Below are 19,692 nucleotides of genomic sequence, written 5' to 3' on the forward strand. Positions count from 1 at the left end.
CAAAACCAGCAGCCATCTGAAGAGGAAACCCACAAAGACAGCCAGTGGGTTTCAGACCAGCCACAGAAGAAGCCACATCCATTCAGACGTGTGATCGGATACACTTCTAAAAATGTACCAAACAGGCACTCTAAGGTATTGGGTTGAAAGATGGTACTTCTAAAGAAAGAAGTGAACCTCCTTGGCTTCGTAGCGAGTTCTGTTGGTCTACAGGCTGACCCCACTCATGCCGCCCTGGGTGGTGAGCCATGTTAACCATGTCAAAAAAATAAATTAATTAAGCAAAAAATAAAAACACCACTGACTGTGATAACAAAATATGTGTTTTAGTTCACTTCATGTTATAATAATACAGAAAGATCAAGATTTCATTCTGGAGTGTTTAATTATGAGCAACAAAAATGAAAATAATTTAAAACTGATTGAATTAGTCCGTGTTTTGACTCACTAATTGTTGTGACAATTTATGTTTATCAACAACTTTAGGAATATCTTTGTTTTGTTTTGATTAGGTTTATTTTAGAGAAATTAGATTTTCTTTAAAAACAATTCATGATAAAATCATTATTTCAAATATGAAACAGCTTCTGTTATGAATGATTTCCTAAAGGATCAATTATAATGCATTATTCATTAAAAATTATTTTTAAAAATATTTTTCTCATGTAATTTATGTTTTATTAATCTTGATTTCTAAACCTTAATGTATTTGTTTTCTTGCTGTTTTGCTCCTTTACATTCTTCATAATGCGATATTTTAACGGACCAGCTTCGGCATCTCAAACAGAAGCAGCGCTCCGTGGTTGTGAAAACGTGTCGGAGTGAGCCCTCCTGTCCTGCGCTCCTCTCTGATTGGCCCATATGTCAAAGTCTTTGTGCTCCTGAAGACATCGAGGCGACAGCAGGGAAAAAAACAGCTGGATCAGCTAGCGGCTCCGCTGGCTCCTCCAGCCCCTACACCGGCTCATTCCTCCGGGTTCCCACCCTGACTTCGATACGGTACAGTCTTCCACGGCTTTCTGTGACACCCTGAGCGGGAAGCTCCAGGTTTCCCAGCCGAGCCGCCGGTTCGACCCAATTTTCCAGCAGCTTTCCCCGTTAGCCTGTTAGCTGATTAGCCTGTTAGCTTAGCTGCTGATCCTGCTGGAGGATGAGCGGATTAAACCAGCTGGCAGCAACAATCAGGACAGATCAGAAGACCTTTACTGTCCAGCATCAAATGAGAGGCAGTTTGACTCTCATCCCTGCCTGAAAACATCCAGCTCGTTTTTAAACTGGAGGAAAAATTAACCTGGAATCACTAAATGTTGCGTTCAGGTGTCTTTAAGTTTTTACATTAAATGGACAGAAGTTTATCTGTAAACTTTCCAGAAAAAAAAAATCTTTAAAAGGTAGTTGCTAAAGGACCGAAATTTAAATGACTGAAATTATGTTTACTACTATTTACCAGATATCATTTTATTCTTTAGGAGAAAAAACCCATAAATGTTCTGTTCTGTTGGATGCAAGTTTATAAAAATATATGCCTGGATGTTTTTCTCTTTCATGATCAGATTTCTTTAAATTTATCTGCTGAATGAAACCAGTTAGAAGGAAACTCCAGGAAAACTACAAATCAGAACCTGCCAGTCCAGTTTGGGTCAGGTTCTGGTGCTGCGCTGCATCGCTGGGTTTTTACAGGGATTTAAAGCTCCTAGTTAAATTAAAGCATTAAACGTGATGTGACATTATGATGATAACTTTAACCTGAAGGCGTTCCTCTTGTCTTGAAGCAGTTGACTGAATTCTGTGTGAACTGTTTGGATATTATTATGATTCATCTCCAGACAGAAAATGCTGCAGATTGTTTAAAAGATTTAATGCAGTAAAAGCGAAAAAGAAAATTTTAGTTTTACTTCACTTTTATAAGATATTCTATTTTGGGTCATTTTTTTCTCTTTTAACTCTCATTGCTCCAAAAATAATAATGCATAAAAGTTATGAATTTCTGACCTAGTTAAGATTGTGAAACCCACATAAAATATTGATCTTTTCTCTTTATTTTTGTAAAATATTGTTTTTTTGATAAAACAGATTTTAAAACTCTCTCCGGGTCGCTCGGACCTGAGCATTTGATCGTTTGGATCTCGACGGTTTGCTCTGATTCGTCTTTTCATGTGATTTTTTTATAGCGGTTCTTACTGGTGGAAACATTTCCACTGACAGAACCAGACCCAGTTGGTTCTGGTTCTGGTTCTCTCAGTGAACCAGCCTGTTGTTCCCTTCGGTCTGCTGCGTTCAGTCGGGTCGGTTTACTGGTGCTGGTTCTGGTTCTAGCAGCAGAACCTCTGACGCTCTTCTAGTAAAGTCCGGGTGGATCTTCCAGAACCGGTCCGGAGCTGCCGGCCTGCTGGGCTTATTTTAGCTGCTGGCGGCCCGGCAGCCGGGCGGATCATCAGCTGTTCACATAAACACAGCAGCCAGATGTTTGCTCCCATTTTCACTCCGCTCTTATTTTCAGCTTCCCGACCCAAATGGTTGTTATCCGGGCCGGCCCGGTTCTGTAAGCTGCATTTAGGGGTTTCAGCTCGGCGGTTCCTCCCACGCAAAAAGCAGCTCCACAGCTTCCTGAGCATGCTGTGGCCTCAGTGGAAGCTGGACCAGAACCAGAACTTTTTATTATTCTGTGGACTTCCTGCTGCTGCAGGTTCTAGTCTGGTCGGGTTTTCTAGACGGTTCTGCCATCCTGTGAGCAGAGGTCTGACGCTGAGGTTCTGCTGGGACTGTGAGCCCGGACAGAACCAGCAGTTGAGTCCAGAAGGACCCAGATGTTCTGCTCGGATCATCAGAAAACGATCCTGGAACATCTGGATGTGATTCCAGGTCGTTTTGTTGTTGTGTTACAGTTGGGTTCTGTGGAGTAGGGATAAGTAGTCAGTAGCTGTCCTCTTGTAACAATCAATCCATCAAGTTTATTTGTGTCGCACATTTCAGTAGTAAGCCAGTTCAAAGTGCTTTACATTATAAAAACAAATCAAATCGTAAAAACATGGTACGGTCGCCGGTCGCAGCAGGAAGACGGGTGACTGGTTTGTCTCAGAACTTCAGATTTTGTTACACCCAGACGTTAGCTTCTGCTGTAGCGCTGAGGTGGGTCCACTGTGAATTAATACATTTTAAAGTATTATGTAAGATTTACTTTTTGAGTATTACATCATGTTTATGGTTACATAAATCAGATTAATGATTTAAAAGTAATTATGTGAAAAACTTCTGCCACAAAGCACTGCATTAGGTAGGATTTGTAAACGATAATTTTAGCAATCGATATTGATTATGTTATTGATATTGCCCCATTCGTTAGCAGATACTTAAACTAGTGAAAGAAAAATATGAGAGAGAAAATGTTGGTAAAAAACAATTCAGTTCTTTTTTTTGGCAAGAAAACATTTTGATTAAAATATGAAATGATTCAAATATCACTTTTAATCTCAAGTTTGAAGTACAGAAAACATATTTCATGAATAGATATTTTATTTATTTGACTATATGGTACCTATAATATTATCTATATATAAATGCCTACATTTATATTTTAGAGGATAAATAATTATTATTCTAAATATCTAAATAAATATTTGATATATATATAAATATTTAGATGCATTTAGTTATTTATGTCTAATATTTACATCTGAGATAATCCTAATCTGCATCAGTATTAAAGGTTCTCCTGGATCTGTTTGACCTCTTGACCCTCTCCGGACCGGACCTCTGCGGTGCCGGTTCGACCCGTTCGGGCCGTCTGAGGTCGGCCGCGCCGTGCGGAACGCCGCTCCTCATTAATCCAGATTATCCTGATGTTTGTTGGCTTCAGCTCTGAGCTTCAGTCCGTTTACTGCTGAGGGGAAAGTTCTGCCGAGATTGGACCCGACTTCCAGAACTTCCTCCGTATTGTGTGTAAATCCGGGCCCAGTCTGGGTCAGAAACCCAGTTTTCATCAGGGCTGGTTGGGTTTCCTGCAGCCGCTTCCTGTTTGATTCCTGCTGATTGTATCGCGGCAGCAGAGCAGAATGTTCTGGTCCGGCCCGGTTTGTGACTCTGCTTCTGTCTGCAGCTGGTTCTGATTCTGATGATGAGGTGGAAACATGGAGGCTCCTGAATACCTGGACCTGGATGAGATCGACTTCTCCGATGACTCAGTGGTCCGTATGGAAACCCAAAACCACGCTCGGTTCTGTTCTGACCCGTTTATGATTTGTAACATCAGAACCTGTCATTTGTTTTCCAGTATTCTGTCACATCACTGAAGAACATCCCAGAACTGTCCAGAAGGAGCGATGGCCCGGCAGAGGACAGACCAGGTGAGCAGCTGGACCGGACCGGACCGGACCGGACGGTTGGGTCATGGAAACCGGTTCAGATCAGTGTTTCTGCAGCTTTCTGAGGAGCTTTTTAATGAACTTTCTGTAACTATTCTTGGAGGAATTGTTCTGTTTTGTTTGTTGATTTGCTGACCTCTGACCTTTGAATCAGTCTGGAAAAGAAGGAAAATAAAAAATAAATATTTAAATAAACAAGAAAATGCAAAGAAGGAATGTTAAGAAAATAAATTTGCAAAAAAAAATAGTGGCAGTCAATTAAAATATCATGAAAAAATGGGAAACATTGAGATATAATAGAAAACTAATAAAACAATGGACTTTAACATGAAATGGTGAATTACATAATAGTAGAAATGTTACATTTATACTGTGTGTGATCAAATAAGGCACTTTAATTACCAAGTCATTTCTGTATTTCTGTATTAAATGACAATTTTGGCAGGATCAGTTCTCCATATTCCATAAACCTGGCAGAATGTCGGCATGTTTCAGTTACAGATGTTCTCCATCAGACTGACAGCAGTTTGTTGGGTTTTGGTCTCAACTCACAGAACTAAAGCAGCTACCAAATAACTTTCAAGGATTAAAAGTGAAGACATCCAGGATGTTTGTCTGCTTTCTCAGGAATGTTTCAGATGGAATATTTTCTTCTTCTGCAGCTCCAGCCATCAACTGGAGCCGCGGCGTTCCCTCCCACAGCGGCGGGGGGATCAAACCCACGGGCCTGGCCGAGGTCCACAGCAAGTTCCGACCGGTGAAGAGGGTCTCCCCCCTGAAGCACCAGCCAGAAACCACAGAGTCGGACTCGGACGGGAAGAACCAGAACCAGGGTCCGGTTCTGGAGCAGAGCGAGGTCAGTAAGGATGAGTCCAGCTCTGAGAAGCAGACCAGCGCCTCCACGCCGTGCGACGGGAAGGCGAAGGTCGGCGGCAACGCTCAGGCTCTGTTCGGGGAGCTGGAGCACTACGACCTGGACATGGACGAGATTCTGGACGTGCCGTACATCAAGTCCAGCCAGCAGATGTCCACGCTGCCGCGGGTCCCCCACGACAGGCGGTCCGCGGCGGGGGGCGGCGCCGGCGGGGGAACCCTGGAGAGGAACCGAGGAGGAGGAGGGATGAAGAGCTCCACTCTGACCCACAACGAGCCTCTGAGCCTGGGCAGCAGCAGCAGCAGCCAGACCCCGGTGAGTCCAACCGCCTGGTTCTGGTTCTGCTTCACTGACGGGTTCTAGCAGCGACTCACGCTCCACTAAAAGGAAAACAGGTTTTATTTTTAGTTCCTTAATAAACGGACTGCTGTGACCCTGAAGCTCGTCTGGGTTCTGCTCTCCTGCAGTTCTGCGTTCTGTCTCCGGTGAAGTGGTCGGACCTCAGGAAGTCCAAGTCCATGGACCCGGACCTCCACCACCTGCACCGCTCCCCGGGAGGAGCCGGCGGCGGCGGCGGCGGCTACCAGGCGGAGCTGCCGCCGCCCGGCCTCCTCAGCTCCTCCTCTCTCTCCTCCTTCTCTGACGCAGGTGGGCTGTGAAAACTTTCCTCTGGCATCAGGAAACGCTCTGACCCGATCGGTTCTGCTTCCAGACAAGCTGCTGTCGGCGCGCGTCTTCCCGGACCCCCACAGCCAGCGGTCGGGGGCGGAGCCTCCGGGGGGGCTGGCGTTCCCCCTGGCAGGGTGCATTGTGGGTAAACCGGACGCCTCCAAACCCTGGACTCCTGGAGGAGGAGGAGCGAGGGGAGAGCTGGACGAGGAGACGAAGAAGAACCAGAACATCATCAACATCGTCAGGGAGGGGCAGATCTCCCTGCTGGTGGGTGGAGGCATTACAGCGAGCCGCAACGGTTTCTACATTTTTCATAAAAACGTTAATTTATCTGGAGGGAACAGAACCGCTGCAAACCATTACTGTAGGACTGAAGCAGGGCTGGACAATAAATCAATAATCACAGCAGATATGTGATCAATATCCATAAATAATATGACTGATAGAATGTTCAATTATTTCACCCAACTCCAATCCAGAACCACACAGCATTCTGGGAGATGTAGGCGGAGGAAAGGCTGTGTGGCATCAACTAACTCACTCACTCCAGCTGGTTGCTTAGCAACAACCTGTTTCAGGTTTTCCCCTGCGCCTCATATCTGCTGAAAAATAAAAGACATGGAGTGAAAACTGGATAAAACAGAAAATGTCACAATGTCAGCAGTTTGGCAGATCAGATAAAACAAAAAACTAATCAATAATTATCGGTATTGACTGATATGAACACTGACATCGTGTTGTTTTTCAGTCCCATCACTGAGTAATCTGCTGAATATTTCCAATTAACCAAATAAAAGATTCTTCCATCCTGCAGCAGCTGCTTACGCTAGTTAAGTAAAATGCTGGTAAATGTTTTTACTCTTCTTGATGATCAAGTGACAAAATAGAGATGGAAGATATTAAACAAAAGCTAAAAACTGGGAAAATGTCACTAATAATCCTGTTGAGAGTAAAGTCAGAGGTCTGGGAGGGTTTTAAACTGTTTAACATGTTGGGTTTGATCGTTTTAACTGTTTCCTGCTGCAGCATTGAGCTGCTGTGAAACAATAACTCTGTTCAGCGATTCACACACTGAGCTGCTTTATTGTTTCCATTTAGATTAAAGTGATCTCACACTTTAATATCATAAAAAGGCCTCTTCCTCCTCCTCTTCCTCCTGCAGCCTCACCTGGCGGCCGACAACCTGGAGCTGATCAGAGACGAGGACGGGAACAACCTGCTGCACGCCGCCGCCTCCCAGGGCCACGCCGACTGCCTGCAGCACCTCACCTCCCTGATGGGCGAGGACGGCCTCAACGAGCGCAACAGCCTGCAGCTCACCCCCGCCGGCCTGGGGGTAAAGGTCAGCCACCCGCTCCCCAACGTCCCACTACAGCATTGCCGTCACGGCTGTACTTGGACTAGGCCATTGCCACATTTTTCCTTTATTGTTGAGCTGAATGTTCTGGATCTGGAGCTCAGGAAGCCAGCAGCACCAGATGCAGGTTCTGCACCGTCCTGCTGAAACTAAAGCAGATGCTGCTTTAGTTTAGATCAGCAGAGCATTTTAACGTTGAGCAACGTTGTTTCTCTATTTCCTCCTTTCATCCAGCACATCTAGCTCATCATGTTGCTCACATGACGTTAATTAGATGCTAAATGTTCTCTCAGCTGAATCTTTTAGTATTTTCCTGCTTTTTCACCCAAGTTTTCTTTTTCCTGCAGCATCAAATCTGAATGAGCTCATTTAAAGTTTCAGACTGTTATTCCGTCTGGTTCTGTTGTGAATAAAGTACCGGATCAGCATCCCGACGGTTCAGGTTGTGTTTTTGTTTCTGCTGTCCAGTTAAAACGTCCAGCTTGGTTTAACTTCCTCTGCAGACAGGAAGTCGGCTGTAAAAACTCTGATTCGGAGGAAGATCAGGTCTGAGATAAAACGATGTGAATGCTAACAGCAGCTCCTCCAATCAGGCAGAGGGAGGAGAGTTCAGCCCTGCTGCTCTGATTGGCTGCCAGACAGGAAGCTGAGCAGCTGCTCTCTGCTCTGATTGGCTCATCTAGATGAAGGAAGACGGATTTCCTACCAGCTGATAAAAACATTAATAAAACATGTCAGAGTGTGAAGGTCTGTTGATGTTGGGATCAAACTGTTTAGAGCTGCAGGTTGAGGAGCCGGTGTCTCTGTGCAGAACTCGGTTCTGGGTGATAAGAGTGTGTGTGTGTGTGTGTGTGTGTGTGTGTGTGTGTGTGTGTGTGTGTGTGTGTGTGTGTGTGTGTGTGTTTCAGAACGGCCATCTGGAGTGTGTGAGGTGGATGGTCAGTGAGACGGAGGCCATCGCCGAGCTGAGCTGCACCAGAGAGCATCCCAGTCTGATCCACTATGCTGCTCGATACGGACAGGTAACCACGGCAACACCTGCAGCCGAGTTGGCTTCATCAGCACTCACTGCTTCAAATAATTAATTAATCAGTAAATGGTGTATATAAACTCAACAATGTGCAATCTGCTAAAATAAAACATTCAGAGCTTTAATGAAGCCAAACTGTCCAAAAATATAAACATTTTGCACTGAAATGAAAAATGTTTTTCTGTAAATCTATACAGAACTGAAGGTCCAGTTTTAGCATCACCTGGTTCAAATTCTGTAAAAAAAAACAACTCACATTCAACACCTGTTATCCAATTATTAATCAGTTCATCCACCAATAATCACCAGATCAGTCCAATACTGTATTAAATAGAAAGTTTATTAATCCCTTTGGGATTTTCCCTCAAAGAAATTGTAATTTCCGTCTTCCACTCTTAGGCATATATCTTACCTACAAGCGGAACTAAATTATTTACAGTATTTGCATTTTTATTTATTTCAGATATTGTATAAAATAAGAAAGTGGTTCAATGGAAATTCTGCAGAATGTGTCGGTTATTTTTCCCAATTAATTGACAAAATAAATTATTACTAAAATAATCGTTTAGCTGCAGCTGAATACTCGATGAATCTGCTCTCATGTTCAGTTTTTATTGTCAGAAAGTGAAATAAATGACATTTTGACTGAAATCTTGAATCACCTGAAGCCGTTTTCCTCATTAATAAACTCCAGATGCAGTTTAAACTCAGGATCAGTCGTTTCAGTTAAAACCACCTGAGCCGTTTCAGCAACGCTGTGCTCAGTTCAAGGTCATCACGTAAAAAGCAGCGTCATTCAGAAAAATCATTCAGCAAAATCTAAAACTATCACTTTGTTCTCCAGAACCAGGTTCTGTCCAGTTAGAGCTAAATACACGCTGAAGAACTCAGAACAATTTTCTTCATGGCTGTTATGAAGCTGCCTGGCGCGCTGCTGCCCCCTTGTGGTGTTATGCTGCTCCACCTCCAGGAAGAAACCAGTTTGTTTCTGTGCAGGAGAAGGTTCTGCTGTGGCTGCTGCAGTTCATGCAGGAACAGGCCATCTCCCTGGACGAAGTGGACCAGAACGGAAACACGGCCGTCCACGTGGCGGCGCAGTACGGACACCTCACCTGTATCCAGGTAACCTGAAGCTGGGCGGCTGGTTGAATGAAGCCGCTGGTTTCCTGTTGATGTGTGGAAGCTGAGCTCCTGCATCTGTGAGTCCAGACTCTGGTGGAGTACGGATCCAACGTGACGATCCAGAACCAGCAGGGGGAGCGGCCGTCGCAGAGCGCCGAGCGGCAGGGACACACCACCTGCGCCCGCTACCTGGTGGTGGTGGAGACCTGCATGTCGCTGGCCTCGCAGGTCGTCAAGCTCACCAAGCAGCTCAACGAGTGAGTGGGTCCAACCGACCGCCGGACCAGAACCAAACCTTCAGCTGTCTGAGAACAAACTGAGTTTGTTTCATCTGATGCCATTTAGACAAACTGCAGAGAGGATCAACCTGCAGAAACACCTGCAGAGGCTGATGGACCCCAGCAAGGCTGAGGGGACGCCGAGCAGGTCACCTAGGTAACCACACACACTCACTGTACACACTGTGCACACACACATTACACTCACTGTGCACACACACTACACACACTGTACACACTACACACACACACTCACTACACTCACTGTACACACTGTACACACACACACTACACACACTGTGCACACACACACTACACACACTGTGCACACACACACTACACACACTGTACACACACACACTACACACACTGTGCACACACACACTACACACAGTGTACACACACACACTACACACACTGTGCACACACACACTACACACACTGTGCACACACACACTACACACACTGTGCACACTGTGCACACACACACTACACACACTGTACACACACACACTACACACATTGTACACACACACTACACTAACTGTACACACTACACACACAGTGTACAGTGTGTGTAGTGTGTGTGTGTGTAGTGTGTGCAGTGTGTGTGTACAGTGTGTGTAGTGTGTACACACATTGTACACACACACTACACTAACTGTACACACACACACTACACACACTGTGTACACACACTACACTAACTGTACACACTACACACACTGTACACACACACTACACACACTGTACACACCTCTACACTTGCAGGGTTTCTAGTGTCTCTGCGCCTCCTTAGAAAGTCTTAAATTCATTTAAAACAATAAACTGGTCTCTAATATGTTATTCATGGTTCTTGTCCTGACAGAAATATTTAATGTGTGTATCTGTGTGTGTGTTTTCTGGCAGGACTGTAGCACCAGGTAAAAATGGGCCTGTTGCAGGTTTTAGTTTAAAGGTGTGAAGACTAACCTCAACCAGGTTTTAGCAGCTTTTAGTTCTTCACATTTCCACTGAAGCAGATGTTTGTGTGCCTCTAGCTGTGCTTCCATTGACCATATAAATGCTATTTACTGTCCGTTTCAGAAATAAATTGGCTTAATGGAATCACAGCAATTTTAAGAAAACTTGTTTTGTTAATTAAAAGTTTTGGCGCTAAGATGAGGTTTTTTAAAACACTGAGATGGAAACGATTTCATCAGCAACCAGCTGTTACTACTGGAGGAAACCATGAAGAAGACGACAGGAAGTGGTTGGAGGATGATGATGGTGTGGCATGTTTTTAATGCCTTAAACTGATTCACGTTTGATTTTAATCGTTTCTTATTTAATAGAAAACCACAAATGCAAAATTGTGTTTTCAACATTAGTGGAAACTTTTAAAGTTTTGTTTGTAATGTGAAGAGTTCAGGATGTTCAGCCGTCAGGGAGCTGATTGGTCGATGATGATGGTGTGTGATGTGTGTCCCTCCCTGGCCTCCAGTTCCCATCAGCCCCTGGTGGAGGCGTGTCCCGAGCTGCTGCTGACGGCCGAGGCGGCGCCTGGCGACGGACACTGGCTGGTCCGGCAGGGGGGCGTGGCTCCGGACTCGGTGCTGCGGCAGCTTCTGGGGAAAGATGGCGACGGCGTCAGAGAGAGACTGCAGCCGGGGGCCGGCCTGGGCAGAGAGGGCCCCGGCGCCGCGGCCCCCGGGGGCCACAGGACCGGCCTGCTGGAGAGGAGGGAGCTGAAACTGGCCAGACTCAAACAGATCATGCAGCGCTCTCTGAGCGAGTCCGACTCCGAGGGCTACCCGCCGGAGGAGGGGCGGAACCAGGCCGCGCTGCGACCCGATAGGCCGACCCACCTGCCAATCACAGAGGAGGAGCCGGCGTCCAACCACCTCCATCAGGTAATGAGGAAGCACCTGCCCTCCTCCTCCTCGACTGAGAGGAAGCTGGCCTTTTCTCTCAGCGGGTCAAAGTCTGTGGACAGCATCGGCTACACGCCGTCGCCCACGTCCAGTGACCCGGACGCCACGGAAACCAGAACCCCGGAAACCCCCGCCGCCGACGGCCAGAAGGTCGCCACCAGCCCCAAGAGCGCCCTGAAGTCGCCGTCGTCCCGCAGGAAGACCTCCCAGAACCTGAAGCTCCGGGTCACCTTCGACGAGCAGGTCCACAAGAGCTCGTCCAATCAGGAGCCAGAACCCAGCCGGGCGCCGCCGGGCAAGGACAGGACTGCAGCCGCCAGCTCAGAGGGCAAGAGGTCGTTCGGGACGTTCCGCTCCATCATGGAGACGCTGAGCGGGAACTCCAACCACAGCAACAACAACAGCAGCAGCAGCAGTGGCGGTCCGGTTAAACCGTCAGCCTATCAGAACTCACCTGGCAGGAAGTCCGTCGGGGGCGGAGCCAAGGGCAAGAGCCGAGTCAGCAACGTCTGACCGGCCTGAAGCAGACGAGGCACAGAACATGAGAACCAATCAGATCGTAAATATGTAGTTTTTCATGGAAACTGATCCGCTTCATAGTTTCAACACATGAAAATTAAAAGAAAAATAATTAATTTGAGAACAAAATGATTGGAGGTCATAATAAACGGATCATTTTCCAGTTAAATCATCCGACTTTAAAGGGATCCACGACTAATCAGTCAGATCTAACACTGATGGAGCTAACACCCTTAGCTAAATCTGACAACGTTAGCTAGCACCATGAACTGGAGCTAATACTATTAGCTGGAGCTAAAACATTAGCAGGAGCTAATACCGTTAGCTGGAACTAATACCGTTAGCTGGAGCTAATACCGTTAGCTGGAGCCAAAGTGAAATCGGAACAAATTGCAATGAATGGTTAATGAATGGATGTTTAAAGTGACAATCATCTCTATTAGAACAAACTGTTGTAATTGATCAGAGAAAATGTTTTGATCCGTCGCTAACCGTAAACAGCCTGAGTCAGGAACTTGTTCTCTCTGATTAGCATTTCCAAGCAGCATCACAAACAGCAGCTTTCTTGTTGACATGTTCTTTAGTTTTTCACAATAACCTCTTCATTTATGAAGCAGTTAATCCTGATGGGTCGGATCCTCGACCCAATCCTCCAGAAACAGTTCTAGATTTGGCCAAAGAATTTCATTTCTGATCCATCTGTCCAGACCGAACCGTCAGATTTGTTTTCAGCTCTGAGTGAAAGAACCCAGTCGGTTCTGAACTGGTTCTGAACATCTCAGGTTGTCAGAGGTCCAAATTCAGAGCTGATGATCAGACGTCTGGTTCTGGATGACCAGAGGATCGAGATTTTTAGTCTGGATTTGGACCCCAAACCTTTCAGTGCCTTTTAAACCAACAGGACTTCCAGGCGGCTGCTGATCCGGTTTCCTGGTGCTGGTCGGGATTCTGGATGAGGTGCTGTGTCTGTTTACTTCTCTTTTTCTATAGTGTTTTTATTATGAGCTTAAATCAGTTTCTTCATGAAACAAATCGTTGTGGAGATCTGTAATGAAATCCTTTACGGCTGATTTACTGCTTGTTAAATTTCACATCCCTGATTCTGACTCTCTGGGTTTCGGTCTCATCCGGTCTGCTGGTTCCCTTCTGCCTTTAAAAGTAAAAAAAAAAAGGTAACTTTTCATAATCTCCATTTAGACATTTTTAGTTTAAATATGTTTGGATTTTCCAGTAATTTCCAATTATTGTATCATATAAATGAAGAATTTGGGTGAATAGTAAATTCTGTTTCCTTTTTTATAAGTTTGATTTAAAACTACATGACCCACAATGCATCACAGCACAGAAGGAGTATAAGCCAAACATCCAACCGTTCCCACAAAACGATAAAAAATTAACTTCAAATGTTGCAAATATTTAATAAAATCAACAAACTGAACTGTTTTTATGTTTGATGTGGATTGACCGTTATATTTAATTAACTTCAAAAGAGAGAATTTTTTTAAAGTGATTTTAATAACTAAAGTTATTTTTGATCATATATGTAGATTTAATGAAACTGGCAGTAAACCTGGTCTAAGATTGAACATAAATCTGTGAGTCATCGACATACAGGAGGAAATGTTCAATAAAAGTGACCCGAGGACGGAGCCTTGAGGAACCCCACGTTTAATTTACCTAAAAAAAGACACTCCCAGTTTCACTGCTGGATATTCTGGACCATATTTAGAGTAAAACCAGATTCCAGGCGGCTGGATGAATCTTTCTGACACAAATTGTTCATTTTAAACACTTTTGTTTCATTTTCACGTCTCGGTTTTGTTTTAAAGGTTCTCATGTTCTTTGCCTCAAATCTTCAACCTTTTTAAACTTTTCATAGACAAACTATTTTTTCAGATCTGCCTGTATTTGTGATGCGAGTCTGAACACTTCAGATCTCACTTCTTTTCTCACCTTCCCATCGTTTTTAGTTAATTTTCACTGGGAAACGTTTGAACCGATTCATATTTGTTTCCTGAACTTCACTACAGACAAAGTATTTATGTTTCTGCCACAGTGTTACGGTTCAAAATGAAATGTTTTAATCATGCACCAGCACAACAAATACTTTAAAAAACCCACTGTATATATTTTATTAGTATTTAAATTGTTTACGTTATATTCCACGTTTTATTTCTTTATTATCTATGCAGTATTTTTGGCATGAGGTAGACGTTAGATGACGGGGAGGTTTGAAGAAGCACCTTCTACATTTTTATCTGCATGAGGTTTGAAGTGAGAGGAAAATGTTTTCTGCAGCTCGATTTGATGAAGCTGGAATCTGATGAACAACTTCAGGAGTCTGATTCTTGATTTTTAAAGTTTCTGTTTGGCACCAAAGTTATTAAATGATCTCCTTCAGTGAGTCCAGTTAGTTTACATTCAAAATGCTGAAACCTTCAGCCACATTTCTGTTATTTTTACAGATATAGCGCCCCCTGGTGAGAACTAGGGGATGTAACTTCTCAGAGTTCAGCCTCTGTTTTCCATTTTGTCCCATTCACATCCTGGGTTAAAGGTTGTCGCTGTGAGCTTCTGCTGTGCAGTTTGCTCCTTCATGACCTCAGCACCACTTTTGGAGGACGTCTGTCTGTTTCCAGAAATTTCTCCTGATTCTGGTTGTTTTTTTGTAAGTTAAAGTTTTTTTGGGATCAAGTTCTGTCAAAAACATTTTCAAATGATTGCAGAAAAACTCCAAACTGACTGTTGGCAAAAAGTAAAACTCTGAACCTTGTTGAATGAAGGAGTCTGTGGTCAATGATCTGAGGTCGGGTTCATTTCTCTACCCAGCGCATTCAGAGTGTGGAGGGTTTCACACAAACTGAAATAAACTTTTATTTCTGGACTTTAATTTGGAGTCATGTTGATTTTCTCTGAGTTTTATTTTCACTCTGACTATATTTTTGTTTTTTAATTTTTAATTTTGCCAAAGCAAAATGGCCTCAATGGCAGGAAGGGAATCAACCAAAAACCTTCAGAAAGTTTTTCCTCTGATTTATTTTTGAATTTTTAAGAGTTCACTGAAAAACAGGATTTTTTTTCATCACATTCATAGCAAAACATTTTAAATAAAAGTGAACAGATCACCTTTAATAACTTTTTCATTTCTTTAATTTTTCATCCTAACCCTTTTTGTAGAAAGTATGTCTAACTTCATTAGGTTGCTAATTAAATATTTAGTTAGAAATCTTAATATTTAGCTTGGAAAATAAATATTTAAGCTTAATATTTAGTTAGCAGGCTAAATATTTAGTAACCAGCTATTTAGTTATCAAGGTAAATATTAAGATTACAAACTAAATCTTTAACAGCAAAATATTTGGTTAGCAAGTTTAATATTAGGCTAAATATTTAGTAGAAGTTAAATATTTATTTATTTAGCTTGCTGGCTAAATATTTAGTCTAACTAAAAAATTTGTTTGAAACTAACAAAAGAATAAATAAGATGGTGAAAGAAAAATGGCTCATTTACCTGAGAGGCTAAATAACCCAAACTGTTTTAGACTTGATCTTTACAAACGGCATCATGTTATAAACCTGATTGAGTTCAAACCACCTGACATCAAACTGCCATTTAAAACAGCAGTAAAAGGGGTCAAAGGTCAGACAGTTATTAACTCATCACAGTGTTTTCCTGAAGAATATCAGCTTCCATCTCTCCGATGTTTCCTTCCCTGTCCCCCTGCAGGCCAGTTAGAGGCCCTCTACGGGTCCCAGGACCCCACTTTTGGCCACCCGGATCAAGACGGATGTGTTGTGTGAATTGTTCTCACTGCTAGTTTAATGGACGATTCATAACGGAGCCTGCATTTATTCCTGCGCGCTTCAGCAGCATCAAAAACAGTCACTTACCGGCGGTCAGGATTTATGGTGTTTGGAGGCCAAATTGGTCTTTGATGGTTCCCACGCAGCGCCGCCGCTTCCCCACGGAGCCTAATGGGCCCGCTGTAATGGCCGCCCTCCATCATGGCGGCAAATATGAAACACGAGCCGCCGCGTGACAATTAGTAAAACAACAAGTCGAGATGTGAGGGAGGCTGAAGGGGCTCACAAAACAAAAACCACAAGCTGTTTGTTTTCTTTCCTCCGTCCTGCAGAGGAGGGGTTGAGGGGGGGCGGGGGGAGTTAAGCTGATAAATTAGACCTCATTTATTGGACAACAGTTTGAGTCGATACCCAGGGGCCTCTGGACGAGGCTCCACAGCCGCTAATTGGTTCACTCTGTTTGCTGTGGGGGGGGCCCTCACACACCGGCTCCATGAAACTGGGAGAGACGAGCCGCTGATTTGACAGGCGGAGGGGCGAGGTGTGTGGGGGGGTCATGTATAGATTTTTGTGTCTGTTGTTTCGGCTTATTTGTGTGCTTCTTTTACTCAGTCAATCAAATTTAATTGACACCGCTGGGCTGTGGCCGGGGGCCCCGCGGCATGCTGGGATATGACAGGCTTTAATGCCAACGAGAGAGAGAGAGGGAGAGAGAGAGAGATCCTCTGTTTCTGAAGGGTGGGGGGCAGAGAGGTGTGGGGGGGGCAGAGGGGTAACAGAGGGGTATCAGAGAGGTGGGGGGGGGGGGGCGGTGACCCGTCAACGGCATTAATTGATGTAACGACGCGATGACTGTTGCTAATAAATCCAACCTTTAAGAAAAAAGGTAATTGGACGACGCCCTGGTCAAAGAGCCGCACTGATAAACACCATTCATCTTCCAGCGAGAGACACACACCCACCCACACACACACACACACACACAGTTAATATTCAGATCAAACTACATTTACATTTTGGTCAGGACAGATTGTCGCGTTTTGTTCCTGTTCCAAGAGTCCAAAGGGAAACCGATCATCACGGCTAAATATTTAGCTTCAAACTAAATTAGCAAGCAAATATTTAACTTACAAATTAAATATTTAGTTTAAAGATAAATATTTAACTTGCTAACTAAATATTTACCTCCAAACTTCTTATTTAGCTAGCAGGCTAAATATTTATCTCTGAACTAAGTATTTAATTTGTAAGTTAAATATTTAGCTTAAAACTGTGAAACTTATAAATGAATAAATAACTAGAACACAATCATCTCGATGAACTTTGAGATTTTCTTGTAAATATTTTGTGGACTAGACAAGTGAACCTCCAATCACCTAAACCCAAACGAACCATTTCAGAAGAACATTTAGTTACAGTCAGGCATGGAGGTGTCAGTATGATGATCTGGGCCTGCAGGAGAAAAATGATACACAAAGAGGAAAGTCACCAAAAGGCATTGCTGAAGAATGTCCAAACATATCAATGGAAAGTTGAGTGGAAAGAAAAAGTTTGGTAGAAAAAGATGCACAAGTTGCAGAGTTTGGGGAGATTGTTGAGGTGAAAACTAACATCTCTGTTTAACGTTGTTTACGTCACAGTCAGTGATGTTTGGGTCGCCTTGTCTGCTGGTTCTGGTCCGCTGGGTTCTTCCTCAGCAGAACCTGAACTGAATCAGGATGTAAAGCTCGGCTTCATTTTGGGACAACAGCTGCGTTTCCAAACTGGAAGAATTCAAATCATAGGAATAGTTCACATTATTTTCAGTCTTTATCCATAAAATGATATTAATTGTCACCTCGTAGAAAATGTTTTTTTTATTTTGTTGTTTTTGAATATTTAACAATTTGCTCAATTTTGCACGAAGAGTAAATGAAATTACAACACAAGTTTATCAAGTTTTCATATATATTCTAATTATATAATTTTTTTAGGCTTTTTTATGCTGCTGAACTTTGATTTATTTCTTATCAATATTCCCTCATAAACATTTAGGTATGATTTTATTATATGTTAGATTAAAATTTAATGCATTATTTTTCTTATTCTACACCTGTCTTTGTATTATTCCTTTAATGTTGTCATTACATTTGGTGAAGCATCCAAGTATAATATCGTCACTTTCATAAAATAATGGCCTACGTCATTTTTTGGACAAAACTGTATTCCCTGTAGTTCCGCTGCAGGGCCAGCAGGGGGCAGCATTGTGCTTCAGCCCCGCAGTAGAACTGATCCGACCTGCAGCAGCAGTTTGTCGTTTATCCGCCCATCAAGTCTTAAACCAGCAGCGGCTCCTTGTTGACGCGTTTTTCTCCTGAACTGCCCAGATCGGAACACGCTGCCGTAAACCGGTTTGTTTTAATCCTCCTGTCGCTGTAATTGCCAGTCAGGCTCAGTTTCACGGCAGTTTGTGACTCCGATCGTTGCTGATGTTCTGCTGAATGTCACACAGCTTTACTCTCAAACTCACCATCGATTTCTCTGCAGACTTTCCTGAAAGTCTGGATGTTTTTAGCGCAGATCTTTAACGAGCTGCATTTCTTCACCTCCTGAAACATCCGGAGAAACCAGAAAGTGGATTATTGATAGAAGAATCTGCTGCAGGAAAACGTCAGAAATGATTCCTCTCCTCTTTTAAAAGTTTAAACAAGTTTATAAACTGTAGATGTTAACATTAACATCTGCTTCATACTTTGGGTTCTGTCAGAGGTTTTCAACCTGAGGCTCCAGAGCCACAAGTGGCTCTTTGGATGTTCCACGCCGGGTCTTGATGACTTTGTCTAAAATTGCGAACTAAAGATTTTAAATAATAAAGTAACATAGATTAAATTTGAAACTTCCAAAGTAGAATGCCACTAAAATTGCCTGGAATATATTTTTGATTCTGTTTTTCTTATCAGGTTGGAAAAAATTAGCCTGTTGATTTTTTCCACAAATCAAGAAAATGTATCCATACTCATTTAAAACTTTTGTCTTTTCTCTATTTAAAATCTAATAATAGAATAAAATTTTAATCTACAAAAACAATAAGTATTTTTTCCTTTCTGAAAGGCCATGTGACATTTCAGACTCTAAATTTATTTAGCTCAAAAGCAAAATGGCTGCAGACCTCTGGTCTATTTGAAGAAGGAATGAAAGAAGTAAAAATAAATTAAAAGACCAGATATTTTACAGGTTTATCAAATGTTGGCTGGGGGCTTTTGGCCCCTTTAGCCCACCCTTGGGTCTGTCAGTGGTCAGTAGTTTAGTTGATGAGAAAATCAGTTTTTTCTTTTCCAAATAATGATTCTCACCCGTTTTAAAGATGCAGCAGTAAATAACTCTGTTCCTCCTGAGAAGGTTTTTCTCTGTAAGGAAATGAGACTCTGAGGGCTCAATTACCCAAAGTGACCGATCAGAGGAGGCGCTTCTCCTTTCTCTGCCTGTTTGGTTTTTACAGGTGTGCTTTATGGCAGACCTTCCCTTTAACTCCATCCTGGATCACAGATCCAGACTCAACCCTTTGCTCTCCCCCACAGTGAAATAATAGTCAAATAAAACTCTCCCATTTCACGGAGGGGTCCGGCGGGAGCCTGGTAAGGGCCCCTGAGGGTCCCCACTCCACATTTTGGGAGCAGTCAGTCAGAGCCGCGTTTACAGGCTTCAGTAATGATGCTTGTTTGTCCAGCGGTCTGTAAATCACACCGACATTAGAGCTGCCACAGGAGACACAGCAGAGCATCA

General features: G+C 43.4%; 1 protein-coding gene and 1 long non-coding RNA gene across 2 annotated transcripts; one reads left to right on the forward strand and one right to left on the reverse strand.

Annotated features, from left to right (window-relative positions):
* Positions 1-853: 853 nt before the first annotated feature.
* Positions 854-15,016, forward strand: sncaip (synuclein, alpha interacting protein). Its single transcript, XM_014989094.2, has 12 exons — positions 854-999; positions 4,097-4,184; positions 4,271-4,343; positions 5,024-5,550; positions 5,703-5,883; positions 5,948-6,174; positions 7,070-7,249; positions 8,173-8,286; positions 9,291-9,416; positions 9,504-9,673; positions 9,762-9,851; positions 11,178-15,016. Exons 2-12 carry the CDS (start codon positions 4,128-4,130, stop codon positions 12,118-12,120), a joined length of 2,688 nt encoding a protein of 895 aa, XP_014844580.2. The 5' UTR covers positions 854-999; positions 4,097-4,127; the 3' UTR covers positions 12,121-15,016.
* Positions 10,959-16,219, reverse strand: LOC148157572 (uncharacterized). Its single transcript, XR_015764224.1, has 2 exons — positions 16,018-16,219; positions 10,959-11,301 (listed from the first exon to the last, which is right to left on the reverse strand). It is a non-coding gene; the product is annotated as an uncharacterized LOC148157572 (long non-coding RNA).
* Between the last annotated feature and the right edge of the window lie 3,473 nt (positions 16,220-19,692).

The sequence above is a fragment of the Poecilia mexicana genome, unplaced genomic scaffold, assembly GCF_051168715.1.
Source record: "Poecilia mexicana isolate PSO_F unplaced genomic scaffold, ASM5116871v1 scaffold_9, whole genome shotgun sequence".
Lineage (NCBI taxonomy): Eukaryota > Metazoa > Chordata > Actinopteri > Cyprinodontiformes > Poeciliidae > Poecilia > Poecilia mexicana.

Coding starts and splice junctions, on each gene's coding strand:
- sncaip (XM_014989094.2), top strand. CDS start 4,128: ATGGAGGCTCCTGAATACCTGGACCTGGATGAGATCGACTTCTCCGAT. Junction 4,344..5,023: donor CCCGGCAGAGGACAGACCAG/GTGAGCAGCTGG, acceptor CTTCTTCTGCAG/CTCCAGCCATCAACTGGAGC. Junction 6,175..7,069: donor AGGGGCAGATCTCCCTGCTG/GTGGGTGGAGGC, acceptor TTCCTCCTGCAG/CCTCACCTGGCGGCCGACAA.